Source organism: Colletotrichum phormii (assembly GCF_030913505.1).
Source record: "Colletotrichum phormii strain CBS 102054 chromosome Unknown BDP81scaffold_5, whole genome shotgun sequence".
Taxonomy (NCBI): Eukaryota; Fungi; Ascomycota; class Sordariomycetes; order Glomerellales; family Glomerellaceae; genus Colletotrichum; species Colletotrichum phormii.
In genome coordinates this window covers 628,125-643,444 of record NW_026851447.1, presented here as the reverse complement: position 1 = coordinate 643,444, position 15,320 = coordinate 628,125, and the positions used below count along the sequence as shown (strand labels likewise).

The following is a 15,320-nucleotide window of genomic DNA, read 5'->3' as shown; positions in this document are numbered from 1 at the left end:
TGCCCCTCCCCGTCAACCACAGCGCACCGCCCCGGTGGTGGCGTATATGATTGGACGGTTTGGACAAAACGAGGAATACGACGGCCGGGAGTGGGGCCGTGCAAACCAATTGGCATCCGAGAGGATGACTGACGAGGCTTGTATGGACGACAGATTCGGCTGAAGAATGCCCAATTTGTGTCGGTTCTCGATTAGCTACCAAGAAAGCAAGACACGCGAGGAATACGGTTAAAAGGCTAACAGGCGGGGGTGGGATCGGTATTTGTCTCGAAGCAGCTGAGCCTTGGAAAGTGAAGCTTTCTTGGGGGCTGACAGACTACCAACCTTCCCTCAACATGGCCACAACGGGTCTTATCTCGAGGGCCTACTGCGCGTCTTACGTCTTGTTTTCAAGTATGTACTTGATGGATTTCAATTGGTTGGAGAATCACGAGGCCCATTGATGAAAAATTGAGTTTTGAACCGGTGGAAAGTCCGCACAGAAAAGTCCGCAGTCGTCGCATTCCTCGCATTCGACTGATTTTGGTGGCGGGCAGTGTCTGAGTAGGCTTTTCTAGCAAGGAATTATGTCAGTACGCCTTCCGTCATATCGCATTGCCGCAGTGAATGGAAGCCTCGGGATGCATGAGAAGGATAAAGTCAAGGGGGGTTCCTTCCTGGTCAGAAAGCAGAACTGCATCTTTCCCGGTGTCCCGCATCGCCTTCCTCTCGTTCACGGCGCCCTCAGACACAATTATCTCTACTTCACAATAGAGACACCTTCGACCTTCTAACCTCATCGATTTGAAGACTACCTCAATTATCTGTGTTCACCATGTCGGCCACGATCGTCGAAGACGGACTGCATACTGTCCCCAGCAATTCGTCGTTGCCTACATATTCCTCAGCAACAGGCATCGAGCTCACAGAAATTTCACCATCGACTTCATCCTCCCTCAGCCTCGCGCCACTCGCCTACGATCAAACTACAACCGTGGTCTCGCGAGGCATGGAAACCGTGCGAAGCATCGGCGATGGCTCAGAACCTGCTTCCCTAGAAGATGCCTTCACACCCACAGTGCACTTCCAGATTGAAACCACCGGAAAGCAATGGCTCTCGCTCCCCATCGGCACCCGACCAGACCCGATCGCAATCTACCATGTCGAAGCGGGTTCCTGGAGCGCGGAGTCTATCCCGGCGTACATGTCCCTCCGCTTCTCCCGCAACGACGGAAGCTGCCACCTCCTGAGAGGCGACGACGCATCCCAGACGCCTGTCTGCACGACGCTCTACCGCTTCGGGCCGGGGAAGCCTCCCATCTTTCGACCGTCGCAGGCCCTCGCGGCGCTTCACGCACCTGCGTCTTCCGCTTCTCCTGATTCCTCTTCGACAGAGGTCTCATTCCAAGAAGAGCAGACTAGTGGCAGCGAGGTAGATGTGGGCGCAGACCTCCCAATCGTCTCCAAGTCCCTCACCTCCCGCACCCAGATCCTGAAGACGCCTCTGGGTATCTTCCAGTGGCGTCACGCCACACGCAAAGAACGCGCTACCATACCTGGCGCCGACCAGCTACTCGTCTGCGAGCTTGTGCAGACCATTGCGCTGGCTGGTGGTAAAAAGACGGAGGAGAGCAGGACGAGGATTGCGCAGTTCGTACGTGGGAAGGAGACGAGGACTCGAGGTACGGGGCGGACAACAGCGGGGAATGGGGGACGGTTGATGCTCGATGTGATGAGGTGGGCTGAGTCGAAGGACGGCAGGAGGGAGGCGGCGGAGGTGCTGGTTGTCGCGAGTTGCGTCTGCATGTTGAAGAAGGAGGTTGACCGGAGGAGGATGCAGCAGATGATGATACTTGCGGCTGGGGCTTCTGGAGGAGCGTAGTAGTGATTCTGAAGCCCTATTCAATATTCCAGTGTTTGTCTGTCTTCTTTGTAGGTTAGATGATATTACCTAATATAATCACTAATGCTCCCATTTGCCATAGTACCCCTAGAGGCCGGGCGCGTCCGGTATCGTGTAAGATCGTAGATGATATAAAGGGGCAAGAGTGGCTGGGACGGGGATTTAGGGTTGAGTTCCTTTGTGTGTTCTTGCGAGTGGTCAGTCGCAACTACTGCGCCAGACGTATTCTCATCCGATAGTGCTCAGAGTAGGAGAGTATTTACATATAAACCTCCGACGCTGGTGACTGCCTCCTGAATATACATTTGGTGCTGTTCATTCAACGTATACAGGAAAGCATGATTTTGCATTCCCTGATCCTACGAGTTCTTGAAGGCACAACTCACCTCGACCTAGCTTGATACCTATCTCGGGACGAGTCTTTGAGTTCATCTCGCCACAACTTCACTATATTCTTGAATAATTGGACAGCCGTCCTTGGAAGGTTAATGTAAAATTTGCTCTCCGTTGCAAATTCGCCATTGGTCTTACCTTCAAGTGCTGAACAGCAGCTGACTTACTCGAATATCCCCCATGAACGACTACCCTGATATGTATCAAGCTGTGTGATCCAAGCTCCAATGAGTCGATAGCTCTATGCCAACTTCGTGAATTTAATAAGCCTAGCAAGTAGGTAAGACGCGCAGGTCCGGCATGAGACCCGAAAGACGAGCTACTCCGTAACGTCTCAGCATGGTTCCTTGCTCAATGAGACCATATGTAGGCGTCTCAGGCTCAACATGATCATGGAATGTGGTGATCTTCTGATTGATCAATATCCAGATGTCTAATCAAATACCTGACGACACTAGCCGTCACTAGTGGTTACAAAGGCCAAGGATTGCATTTAAGACCAAATAAACTGCACTCCAAACATATTTCTGGCAAGACGAGCGTAGCACATAACTAAAAGACGTCTCCGCATGAATAATATGTACAAGGACTCCTTCAAATGCCCCCCCCCCCTTTTGTTTTCTATATGATCCGATTAAGTTCGTCCACCTGAAAGAAGAACACTCACTCTAGGTAACTACAACTCAGCACACCTGTAAGCATCTGGTGAACTCCAGTGTAAGTGTTAAAGGCCTGATTGCTCGCCAAAGACCGAGGCTGCTTGGTTCACGCGTACTTGTATCTGAAAAGAGGCCTGGCAACGTATAAGCGTGATAGTTTTGTTCAATTTCTGAGAGAGCCAGTATGGAAGTACATACATTAAGGTTAAAAAACTGTTCACTCTTTCGCCAACAACTGGGTAGCCTCAGCGTAGTACACAACAGACTTCCAGTTCAGATTAGCGTAACAGTGTGTTCGACCCTGGGAAGAGACAGGTATGCCTCTTAGCAGCCACGTCACGACGGAGCTTCTCAGCTTCGTCCACCCGGACAGCAGTTTTCTTTTAGGTGGATTTGCCAGTATGGTGTTTCTCTCTGAGTTCTCCTTTGCTAGACGGTCAACCTTGTTGGCGGTATTCATGGAGCTTAACAGAATAAATTCAACAGATCAGCTTCGTAGTGGCTACGCCTGCCTTACCCCGGGTTGCCCAGGTATAAAGCGGTGCTCAACAGCACGCACTCACGGAGTTCCGACCAGCCCAAAGCCAACTCTATTGCCGATAACGATGTGGAGCTTCCAGATAATGACCATGGCTTGAAAGGGTTATTTTCATCTAAACGATCTAATCATGGTTGCCAACTCAAAGTTGTAAGATCACTGTAGCGACTTTCCCATGTGGTTCGTCCCTGTAAGCTCCGCCATTGTCGTCTGCTTCGTGAGGACGAATACAAGAGGAACGAGGGCCCGTGGAGAAGAGTCGTGAGTTTTTATCGGGAGGAGTCACTTACGATCTTTGTGGTCAGTGAGGAACTGGTCCGACGAACAAGTTTCCCGCAAAGTTGTCACTATCTTGTGCCCGACCCCAATTGGTAACTGTCGATCGGGTATACATCAGTTGAGGAAATTGTAAGATAAGGACCATGGGAGTGTGACATATTATAGCTGAACATCAGGACAGATACTCCAGCTGGAACCTACGGCTCTAGTAGCTTCTTATAAATCATCTCGATCTTGAGTGACGTGGAGAAACTTACACTGAGCTGTAGAGACAAAGACCCTGACCATCAGTCAGAAGAAATATGCCTCCAGCCCACTCATGCTTGGGTGAATACTGGAAGCTGTTACACCCAGACCATGCCAATAGCGCTAGCCACGCTAGACCCGCATAGCTGAAATCTCAACCCCGCACCACCGCCCCAAACACCAAAAAAAACGAAGCTATCGTCACCCACCACAACCCACCCTCACAACAAGGTCAAAGCATCAAAAATGAATCAAAAACATACAACACCAGGTATTCGCTGGTCGTCACCGACCCAACTACTAATCCGGCCCTCATTGGCTTATCTATGGGAGAGCGGACGGGATCCCGAGTTTTCCAATGGGTATGGTCGTATGTGGTGATTGAGGAAGCGTAAGATGACCAAGTAGGCAAAGAGGGGGTGATCTCCAGCAACTCCATCTACACATTCAATCTAGCCGTGGAGGGCACTCACTGTGCCAAGCTCCATGGGTTCTCAAGTCTGTATAAATATCTTATTAGAAAAACGCAGAAGTGAAGTAAGATATAAACTTGATAGAGAGGAGAGAACCAGCCAGTACGGGTTTAAAGTAACGGAAGACCAACTCCTACGGTCTTGTAATGTTGGAGATCGCAAGTTCCAAGCTATCTTTGCTCCTTATTTCTCCATTGCCTAGGCTCATCGTGACTTATGGGATGCCTCTTGTGGGAGGGAACAAAATAATAACACCAACAGGTCTGGCCAGAGGAAGTAGATCCATGTACCTGAATCTATAACATTACTTCAGGTTATTCCGTTCCTGATCAGATACCTGACTGATCTCGCCGGTCAGTAGAGAGGTCCTTGGTTTGGCCGAGCTTCTATGCATATACGTCATCTCATCGTTGACATCGCGCTCAAAGTTAGACCCCTTGGCACCACCGAAACTAAGCGCCCTTGTCAGTGGCTTTGTGTCAAGGATACTCTAAAGCATTCCGCTTCCCCTCATGTTGTGTTTTTTTACTGCTCTATGTTCTACATAGAAGAAATTGTACGTGCCAGTCCGAAACCGATCGTATATATGCCTTGTAAAAATTGCCAATGGTGAACTGATGAGGGAAGATGCTGGGCTAGGCAGTCGTGAAAGCCTGAGAAAAAGGTACTTGTAGCTGAGAGATATATCTAGAACGAGTGAGGCCATGAGTATATGCTCATTCCACGACACTTGCTTGAATTGATACTCATGCCTCATTGACTACACTCTTCATGATCGCTCAAAATGAGCAACGAGGTGAGCGCCCCAAGCCCAGCCCAATCACGTAACCAACATGTTTCTACGCTGATACTAATCATCTTGTAGTACGTCTTCTCATTCCAGTCAGATATCATAGCTGTACGTGGGAGACCCACTTACCTGGGCGGATCTAAGCATACCTTCTACGAAACTGTCCTTCAGCTCCAGCTACCGGATCATGTCGAGGAAACCTTGCCCAAGAACGTGGTTCTCAAGATAGAGTATCCGAAGAGAAGGCACCTCTTCGATCCGGTAAAGACGGGCCTCTTCAACAACGAGGCTCTCATCTACAACCGGCTGCGGCCGCTGCAAGGAAGCATCATACCGAGATACCTAGGCTTCGCGAGCATTACGGGCAGGAGAGCGCACCTCTTGTCAGATGTTAGCGGGATTTCGATGGTCAAGGAGGAACTACTGCGACTTGATTCAGCGACAGACTTTGAGGGAATGATTTCTCGTTCACTGTGTCTCATCCGTCAACATGGCGTTCGGCTGGAATATCTGGACCCGTGTAACGTCCCCTTGTGCGGATATGCACTTTGCATTGTGGATTTGGAGCATGCTGAGTTGATTCCACTAGACGTCAGCGTCGAAGAGGAGGAGGCTCTCCTCTGTGGGCAGGTACAAGGTCTAGTGCATCACTGTCAAAGTCGACGACATGACCTGAAAAATGGATGGAGTATGACAGGCGTCTTGCCCGCCGGCGATATGAGGAGTGCGAAAAGAGGTCACTAAGGGGAAAGAGGTTACTAAAGGGAAAATTGTTAGTAGGGGGGAGAAACTTGAGCTCGAAAGGCCCAGCCTTCGCCAGGCATCAATCTCCTCTTCAAACTTGACTGTACATGATTAAGAAGTGCCTCTTATGGGGAGGAGGGGGGGGGGGGGGAAGCGGAACATCATCAGGTCTGAGTCGTCAGCGGGTCCTCAGCAACTCAGAATGAGGAGACATAAACATCACGATTTGCACTCCAATCAAGCTCCCCTGTTGTTTCGAAGCACTGATTAACACTCATGGTCAGTCAGTTCAAGCCTGAATGAGCTTTTTTGTATTAGTTCTCCAAATCATGGGGTACGCATCCCAAAGTGACATCCGCGGTCAAATACATCAACTCGATGAACTTGTTCGTCTGCTGTCAACCCCCGTTACGCCACCCTCTTCTCTCTGCATCTGACCCCGCTACAGGTGACGATAGAGATCGCATAAAGCTCCTCGGAAATAAAGCAACACCTTCTTCAGTGGTCACAATTGCAACCTGGTCAATACTCGCGGGGCGCGCTTGAATGAGGCCGTCTTCGACGTCAATGATGACGATGGTTATGATGATTAACGCAATAATCCTAAACGGCGGAGGGAAGTGTTTCTTCCCTCCTAAAGCCTCATGGAGTTTTCCAATGACTTTTTGCCCTTCTTTAAGTAGTGGCCTGGACAGCTCACCAAGTTCAACTAATCGCATTTCGTGTATTCGGGTCGTGAGCTAGGCAGGTGGGTACTTGCAAAGCGATCGACCATGAACCTATATAACCCCCAGAAGCGAAGACGGACGCAAGTCTCACCGAGAGGACACAAGTCCACGTCAGGGACGATGGCGATGATGCCACGAAACAAACACCCACCCGATGGACTTGTGAATGAAGGAAGAGTCCATTGCTAGCCTCTCTACGCTGCAATTTTGTAGATGATAGTGGACATGGACACGCCGACTTACCTCCTCAAATCAAAACAACATCCTACCAGCCTTCACCACTCCCTTCCATCATATTCACTACCAGATATACACCCACAGAGGCTGGGTCACGGCAGGCATGCTGCCAGAGCATCTACGGGGTACGTAGCCAGTATTGAGAGACCTCAGTCACCTGGACTGGCAGTTCAGACCCTTTATCCTTCGATTCGTTCGTGGATCGCCACATGGTAGCACAAGGCACAAAAGGGCATCTCGCCCTAGATAGTACATGGAAATGCAAGCTGAACATCAATGGCGTGGCTTAAATAGGACCTATGAGACTCTCTCTGCCCCTGCTCCCCTCGTTATCCAGATCACAACGCCTCGAAACGCCTCATCGACAGAAGACAAACCTACTACACCCACTTACACAATCCATTCACTGACATCACAGAACCAAACAGAGCTTAACGTCCAATATTTCATCAGCAGGCAGAAAAAGGGCTGTATTGTATCGATCTCACCCAAGCCAGTAAGGTTCGCAGCAGAGACAAACCCACCCCACGATCAAAAAGGAATCGCATGGAGTCTCGCGCCCTCGCCACCTCTCCGGCTTCGACTACTATCTACACACACATCTCCCCGTTTCTCTAGTTACCAGGCCGGGCGTCTACTCCTCAAGCCGCGTTCCCAGAACCCTGCCTTCCAAAGCTACACAACTCAAAAAATCAAAATAGAACTCCATATTTCACTCATCCCAATCCCCCATATCGACACATTTGCGCGTCAACATAACAAGATGACGCCAAACAAGAAGACACCGTGATATCCCCCCTTTCCCTCCATCTACCACTGGCTACTCCCGAGATACGAAAAAGCCAAGAGGTAAGACAGCAAAAAAAGGGGATAGACCGCAAAATGTCGACTACATACATGAAGTGAGAAAGAAACAAAGAGCTTCCTCAACTTGAAGACGCGAAATCATCAGGGAAAACAAATCGAGCCAGAAATTCCAGTCGGAAAGGAATCACCTGACCCCCATCTCCCTCATCTCCCCTCCCCATTTCTTTTGTTCTGTTTCCACACCATTGATCGTCTTGTCCGAGTCCATAATCCCTCGCTCAAGTCCTTCCCGTAGACTACTAACGCCTAGATCGTCCTCTGCTCTTTGTCTCTGCGGTGAGCGTTGTTGGCATTGAGACAGGGAGATCAGATGGCGCGTCCGCCTACCCGAGACCTATCGTGAAGATCAAAACAAGGTCGTACTGCGCGGTCGATGCTGATTTCGTAAAAGAAAAAGAAGGTCATTTCATGTCGTTAAAAGTCGTAAAGCTCGTCCAGAAAGGCCCCAGTGTCTCTAATGAGCACCATGCTTCCTCCCATTGCCCACAAGTCTAGCACACCATGGTGGTAGTGACCATAGATGTGTCTTGCCAGTCGCAAAGTCCACCATTGAAGGGCAGCAAACACTTCGCTTGCCCCTTAGGTGAATCGCGTCAAACCTCTCCATCGGCTAGGTAGCTCGCGCTCCTGCGCAACGCCATAGTTCTCCCCTTCGCAACCGAACCCGCGGTTCTTAAACTGCTCGGGTCCGCACGGCATAGCCGCCGCGCCGTGGTTCGAGTTAGGCCTCAGACCCAGGGGCTCGGCTGCCTTGCGGGCGGTGCGGGAAGTCCAGGCACGGGCTGCCTCGCGGAAGGATCGCCTCGAGTCGTTAGAATCGATGCTACTGCGAGTGCTAGCCGCGTAAGAGGGATTCGGGGGCGTGAAGTCAGTGTCCATGGGCATCGGGCCGAGAGAGGACGAGGGCTGGTGCTTGGCGAGCTTGTTGCTTGCGCGGTTCGAGTTACTAAACGACCGGCGGACGAAGACAGTACCTCCACCAACAGCGCGAGGGGGTGGGGGAGGAGGCATGTAGTTGGGAGGAGGCGGAGGCGGCATGTAGTTGGGGGGCGGCATGTCTACCGAGGCAGATTGGCCGTGAGACCTTTGCTTGCGGAGGCCGGGAATCGAGAGATCGACGGACATGCGGGAAGCGGACTTGCGCAGCTTTTTGGCTGCCGACATATCTTCATCATTGTCCATGCCGCGTTTCCTGTTTCCGTCGCGCGAGTCTGGCAGAGGCTGAACCTCCTCCGTCGGCGGGAGAGGCCACTGACCAGATACGCGCTCAGCAAAAGACTTCTTGTCCGTAGGAGGCTTGGTCGAGTACGTGGTGGTCGAGGGGTTGAAAGAGGGCGGGGGAGGCTGACGCGTGGACCGGATAGCATGCGCATCAAAGAAACCGTCCTTCATAAGTTGCTGGTAGCTGGCCATGATCTCGTCTCTGCTGGGCATGCCCGCGCCGTTGTTCGCGAAGTGCGCAGGCATGGCGGCAGCGGTCGGCGCCCCAATGGGACCCAGGCCGTTGCCGTTGCCGTTGCCGTTGCCATTGCCATTGCCATTGCCGCTGCCAAAGCCTCCAGCCCCGCCTCCTTCAGCAAGGAGCTTGCCATCGAGGCTGAGTGGGCGCTTAGCCCCCTTATCCTTATCCCTGACGAAGCTCAGCTTCTCGCGGAGGCCGCCCCAGAAGCCCTTCTTTCCAACGTGGCTGCTAGCCGAGCTGGCGGGTCTCTTAACTTCGCCGTAGGTGATTGTCGGTTGGTGCAGGAGTGGCTGGGACTGCTGGTGCAGCGGCTGGTGACGTTGCTGCTGTTGTTGTTGTTGTTGCTGGTACCGAAGTCTCTCAGGCGAGAAGACCCCGGCGTCGGGTCCGTCGACGTAAAAGTCCATGTGGAAACGGCGCGCAATCTCAGTCGAATCCTCGGGGCCGAGGAAGTCGATTGGCGGCGCAGCCGAAGTACGATCGTTCATTGACCCTTCCACAAAGCGGGAATTCGCGCGCTGTGCCGACGAGTTTGATCGTTTTGCCGCGGGCCGCTGGCCGTTGGACGTCGAGTTACTTGACGGAGGGCCCGTGATCGGGTGGGAGGTCAGCGGACCAGGCGCCGACGGGTCCTCCATTGTTGACATGGGCATTGTTTCGTTTCGTGCTTGGTCCAATGTCTAGTTCAGAAAGGTAGGTGTTGAATGAGTTTCTTGCGATTTGTGATGGACGGCCGAGATCCGACCTTTTTCGTCTGTCCTTCTTTACTTGAGCTCTGGTGAACCGGGGGGAAGACGTGAAATGTCGACGTGTCGTTAGACCTTGATGAACGCAATGGTGAGGGGAAGATTTTGTCGGGCGATGCGATGCTGCGGCATCCGAAAGGGTTTTTGTTTACTTTCTGTCGTTACATCTGCCACGCTCCGCACCCGCGCAGGCACGCGGCGCAACCTCTCTGTCGTCGCGGGCTTCTTCCCTGCACAGATGGCAGAGGAGAAGGCGCAATGAGGCGTGTACACGATGGTGAGAGAGTTTGAAGTATTGTTTGCAGTGTGGGGTGGAGAGGGAAGAGTGTAGTTGTTGGAAAGAAGGGGAGGGGGGGGGGGGGGGGAGGGGGAGAAGATACAAAGTTGGTGGAAAGTAAAGGTAAGGCAAGGTACACGCAATAGGTAACGAACCGTGATGGGCTTGGAGGCGTGTTGATCTCGTACTACCAAACGTATTGGAAGGGCAACGGCAACCAACAATGAAGGAGCCAGGGGTAGTGCGTTTTTTTTTGGGGGGGGGGGGGAACCCGCAAATGGTCCAATGTCGGCCGGGGTTGCTGACCTCTGATGGCTGCTGTTCCCCGAACCAAGGGCCGAAATGGGCAACTGGGGGCCGCGAAAGCACAAAAGGGTGGAATCGACCGTTGCTGCGTTGCTCAGGCAAACAAAACGCGCCCACATTTTCCCATTCGTCCCTGGACGCGCGACCCTCCCGCCCTCCACTTGGCGCGTTGCTCTTCACCGGGCCATCCTCGCCATTCTCACCTTAAAAACTGGCCGAAGAGCATTGGCCACGTGACGCTTGGACCTGCTGCTCCTCCCCTTACATCCAAGGCACGGCCATCTCTCACCTCTCACCTCTCACCTCATCCTTCCTCTACCTACCTACACACTGTCCTGCCTTACCTTACCTTAGGTTGTTATCTATTTACGTCTGTTGGTGCTGTCAATCCAAGGTAGCTTGATCGTAGCACGCACACACGCTACGCCTCCCATATTCCATGCATCTGTTCTCTCGGGCTACCCTTAGTACAGATCTCATCCATCTCACGCTACTGGCCAAGATTGAGATCGACAAAGCTGAGGGGATCCGGCGTTGACACAAGCACGTCGTCGCATCGCATCGCATCACAGACGCAGGGACCATCCCTCACATGAACCTTGAGGTACTCATCTCACCTATAGAGCCTCACCTCACTTATGAACATCGAAAGAGGGCACGCAGAACATGTAGTAGCTTTTAGCATTGAAGCCTTTCCATTTTCCTATACAAAAATTTAAACGAACTATCCCCATTGCCCACGGGGCACAGTGGAACAAGCCACTGTCAATACATGCAATACTCCTGCCCAACAAAGACACAAGGAAACAACAAAGTAAGACCAATGACACATTACAGCTCACTCAGATGTGCTGGTCTTCGTGAAGACCGAAAAAAAAAGTCGTTTCGTTTTCGATTCCAGTCTGAATCATGATCAAGTAAGACATGGTAGGAAAGTAAAAGATGATCGCTCATGGCCAAGCAAAACGGCCATCAACATGGTAGGGAGTGTTGAGTGTTGGGAGGAACATAGGGGAAGAAAATGGTTTCCGAGGGGTGCCGTAAATTGGTGAATGACTCCCCGTTGGTATATACAATTCGAAAAGTTTGTCTCCGATCCTGAGAAACGCCCCATTGCCCAAGAACGCTTGGATGCCAAATACCACCCCGCCTTTAATACGAAGCCGCCGAAACGCCGTCAAGCAAGTGCACCGGAACCTCATTGGGGGTTGACAATCTTGTAGTAGTCGTTTGCCGGCTTGACCCCAAATGTGCCATCAGCACGCTTGTACTCGAGCGGATCTTGAACAACGTAGCGGTGGTTATAGGGAGCGCTATTGTGGGGGTCTTGCGGGCGTTGCCTGTCGTACAGAGGACGGCTGCTATCAACGAAAGTATCTCCATAGCCACGCTTGGTGCCCGCGCGTGCTGGCTCGTAAACAGGGTTGTGAGAGCTAGGAGGAGCAGCCTCAATGAATTCTGGGCGACTCGTCATCGGAGGAGCAGTGAGCTTCTCGATCGAGGGTAGCATAGGCGGGAGTTTGGTGCCCATGTGCGGGAGCTCAGAAACGGGAGCAAGCTGGCGAGGAGGAAGAGAATCTCTCCTGTAGTCCGAATCGCGCCTGACCATGTCGTGATCCCTAGGTCAGGGGCCGTACACAGAAGGAGAAGGCGGCACCATCATCGCAGATGGCCGTCTGTCGTAAGAATCGCGAGGTGTGGGAGGCGGGTTGCTTGAAGCGTACTGAGAGCTGGGTCTGCTCGAGTAGCCGTAGCTAGCGGGCTGGTACGGCGAAGGCTGCTGGGACTGGTACGAGGCCGTGGTCGGGGAAATGGGCGGCGGCTGCGCTGAAGGCTGGGCGTACTGATGGGGAGGGTACGGTGCGCTCGAGGCATCAGATCCAAATCGCAAGTGAACATTGGTGGAGGGGGCTGGGCCGTATGACATGGGCGGCGGCGGCGGCGGTGGTGGCGGCGCCTGGAAAGTCTCGACTTTGAAGTTATCGATGATGGATGGTTTGCGTTCCGGAACAGGCGGGTACGCGGCGCGGTGCTCGCTGCTGTTACTCGACGACCTCGCCCGGAACTGTTCCGCGTTGCTGCGTATCTCTGGCGTTTGTGTTCTCCTCGCCGTACTTCTGAATTCGTTTTCGGGGTTGGTGTCGAAATCGTTTCCTGTCGGCTTTCCATCGCGCCTGCGCATGCGGACGTCGCGGCGGATACGCACGCGGCATCCCTGCTCGGAGATGGTCTTGCTCAAATTTGTGCTCTCCGTGAGACCAGGGAACTTCTTTGCGCTGAAGACGTTGAACGGCACCGACTTGACAGCCATCCTGTACTTGAAGAACGGGTTCTCCTCCTCATCTTCCGCGTCGCCTTCCGGGTCCCGATCCTCCGCCCGCTTCACATCTTCGTACAGGTGGAAGGCCAAGACATAGCGTCCTTCATGACGAACCGAAAGGTCGGGGAACAGGAAATAGCCTGCCTCGGTAGGCCTGTCGAGATAAGCCATACCCGAAACCGGCATGCCAGTCAGTACGGGAGGTGAAGTCGCGGCGGGAGTTTGAACGCGTCCATGAGCCATGGGGCGCGCGGGTGTAAGCTCAGCATAGAGAAAGAAGTTGGCCCGGTAGTTGAAAGTGATGTCGGTAGCTTCGGCTCTAGTAGGTCCCTCGTAGACGTGCAACTGCACAACGGGCGGCGGATCGACGGGGCGTCTGTCGGCAGCGGCTAGATGGTAAGGTCAGAGGCAATTCTATGATGAAGGGTAGAGAGATATCGAGGCTCTCTTACACTTCTGTCCAGATCCACATGCACGCGCACGCTCAGGTTGCTGCAGAACCTTCAACTCATACCACATCCTCGTGCCAGATCGCGTCGGCCTGTCCTCATAGCTCTCGGATTCTCCGATGTGGTCCAACTGGACGTGACGGCAGATATCGACCGGCATGGTGAATGTTTATGGGATTGTCGTCGAGGTTATTGTCGAAGCTACACTTGGTATCAATCGATCCCAACGATCGATGGCCGTGCACAACAACAAGTCTGGTTGAACGTTAGAAAACCGAGTTGCACTTAGGTGGCTGATGCAGGAAAAAGGCCTCAGTAACGCCTGCACCGTTCTCGATTCTTGGGGAAGGGGGGATCCGGTGAGTTGGATAGTGCCCCGACAGAATGGAACGCAGGGCGCGAGGCCGTTTTCCTCCAGCAGCAGCTGGTTTCACGTACGTTCAGGCCAGTAAATCAAGCAAAGGCGTTTTTCCCAGTAATAACGATTCCTTTTCGCTTCTTCGATTCCGATCACGAGGTCGTAGAGTGGGTGTTGGCGACAGTCGACGACAACAACTGCGACGGTGAGGTTGTCTATATTCGCAGACGACTCGGGGGACGGTTGGTGAACAGGAGAGAAGGAAAGAGGAGGACGGGCGGGAATGGGGGTTTGATGAGGGAGACGGATGGGAGAGTGGGTCCAGATGGACTGAAAAGAGTGGGAAGCGGAGGAACGCAATTGGCTTTAGGGGGGGTGTCAGAGTGTCTGATGGCTGGGACCTGGGCTGGACCGGAACTAGCAGGACTGGGACGGAAGGGGGGGGGGGGGGACTTGAGAAGAGCAAGAGAAGGGGGACGAAGGGACAGTGTGAAATATACGGACAAGGGACCAGGGAGTAGGTAGATGAATGGAGACGGACGGGGGGTGGTCGTCTCTCGAGTTGGACGGGAGCACACCAAGGTCGAACGGCGGGCCATTGTGGGTGAGGTGGGATCCATAATATTCCTGGATGGACGCCCAGGTAGCAGGGTATGGGACAGGGAGATTCCGCACTGGGTACCAAGGGTGTCATTTCTATGTAGATTCTGGCGTGTCTGGGTACGGAATCTAGTACGGGTATCTATGAATACCTACCGACTGTGAGGAGTGCATTCCCAGATGATTCCCATTGGCACTGGGTGTGAGTGAGAGAGGGACCCAACGCCTCGGACTGGGGCCCAGCTGACTCGGCGGTAATTGGTAGAGACGAAATGACAATGACGGCCGCTCCAAGGCCCAAACTCAGAAAACTCCCCCCAGCTTCCGCTGCTCTGAGCTCACTCCCCTCCCCCAGTTCGTTCCCAATCCACTGGACCCATCTGTCCTGCTGAATCAACTGTGCGTAATTGGTGGAGTTCCTGTTCTGTCTTGGTATCCGTATCTTGCTTGGTTTACCAGCGCGGTGCTTGCTTTATCCCATCATACCTTAGCACCGTGCTCCGTACGTGCGAGTTTGTCACTGATGAGTGTACGGATACGCAGTACGGATACTCTGTAGCCCTCCAGCAGTCCGGTGTAGTGGCGCTGACGGCGCTGATGCCAAGCCGAGTTGGAATGCTCATGGCCCAGCAAAAGATCCATCACTAAACCTTACAGCGCTGCCCGGAAACTCAATCCTCCGTCGCTACGTCCTTGATGGTGAGGTTGAGCCAAAAATGACGGATGAGAATGAGGATGAGTGCCTCCTGAAAACTCAGGACAAGGGACAAGCCAAGTTTGGAAAAACGAGAGCCATGGTCCGCACAGCGGCCCTTGCTTCGGTATCCGTACGAATTCTTCCCCTCTGGCCGCTCACGCACTCACTCCACTCTGGTCTGCGCGTCTGCTATGTAGAAACCCAGGCAAGACAGCGGGTGTGAGGTTGGTACAAGGGGGAGAAAAGGGAACAAGAGGTATTCGCCGGTG

The 15,320-nt window shown here is 53.0% G+C and overlaps 5 protein-coding genes across 5 annotated transcripts; 3 read left to right on the top strand and 2 right to left on the bottom strand.

Annotated features, from left to right (window-relative positions):
* Window positions 1-335: 335 nt before the first annotated feature.
* BDP81DRAFT_458937 (uncharacterized protein) lies at window positions 336-2,008 on the top strand (the record flags this gene model as incomplete). The annotated part of the gene is made up of 3 exons (XM_060593482.1): window positions 336-393; window positions 894-1,661; window positions 1,965-2,008. 3 exons carry the CDS (start codon window positions 336-338, stop codon window positions 2,006-2,008), a joined length of 870 nt encoding a protein of 289 aa, XP_060448082.1.
* Window positions 2,009-5,254: 3,246 nt separating this feature from the next.
* BDP81DRAFT_391575 (uncharacterized protein) lies at window positions 5,255-5,712 on the top strand (the record flags this gene model as incomplete). Its single annotated transcript, XM_060587559.1, has 4 exons — window positions 5,255-5,266; window positions 5,336-5,368; window positions 5,432-5,643; window positions 5,700-5,712. 4 exons carry the CDS (start codon window positions 5,255-5,257, stop codon window positions 5,710-5,712), a joined length of 270 nt encoding a protein of 89 aa, XP_060448081.1.
* A 1,450-nt stretch (window positions 5,713-7,162) lies between these two features.
* BDP81DRAFT_177742 (uncharacterized protein) lies at window positions 7,163-8,087 on the top strand. Its single transcript, XM_060582235.1, has one exon. It carries the CDS (start codon window positions 7,223-7,225, stop codon window positions 7,757-7,759), a length of 537 nt encoding a protein of 178 aa, XP_060448080.1. The 5' UTR covers window positions 7,163-7,222; the 3' UTR covers window positions 7,760-8,087.
* A 328-nt stretch (window positions 8,088-8,415) lies between these two features.
* On the bottom strand, window positions 8,416-9,936 carry BDP81DRAFT_458936 (uncharacterized protein; the record flags this gene model as incomplete). The annotated part of the gene is made up of 2 exons (XM_060593481.1): window positions 8,416-9,257; window positions 9,405-9,936. The coding sequence occupies 2 exons, from the start codon at window positions 9,934-9,936 to the stop codon at window positions 8,416-8,418; spliced, it is 1,374 nt and encodes a 457-aa protein (XP_060448079.1).
* Window positions 9,937-11,825: 1,889 nt separating this feature from the next.
* BDP81DRAFT_458935 (velvet factor-domain-containing protein) lies at window positions 11,826-14,448 on the bottom strand (the record flags this gene model as incomplete). The annotated part of the gene is made up of 4 exons (XM_060593480.1): window positions 11,826-12,228; window positions 12,265-13,336; window positions 13,400-13,526; window positions 14,437-14,448. The coding sequence occupies 4 exons, from the start codon at window positions 14,446-14,448 to the stop codon at window positions 11,826-11,828; spliced, it is 1,614 nt and encodes a 537-aa protein (XP_060448078.1).
* Between the last annotated feature and the right edge of the window lie 872 nt (window positions 14,449-15,320).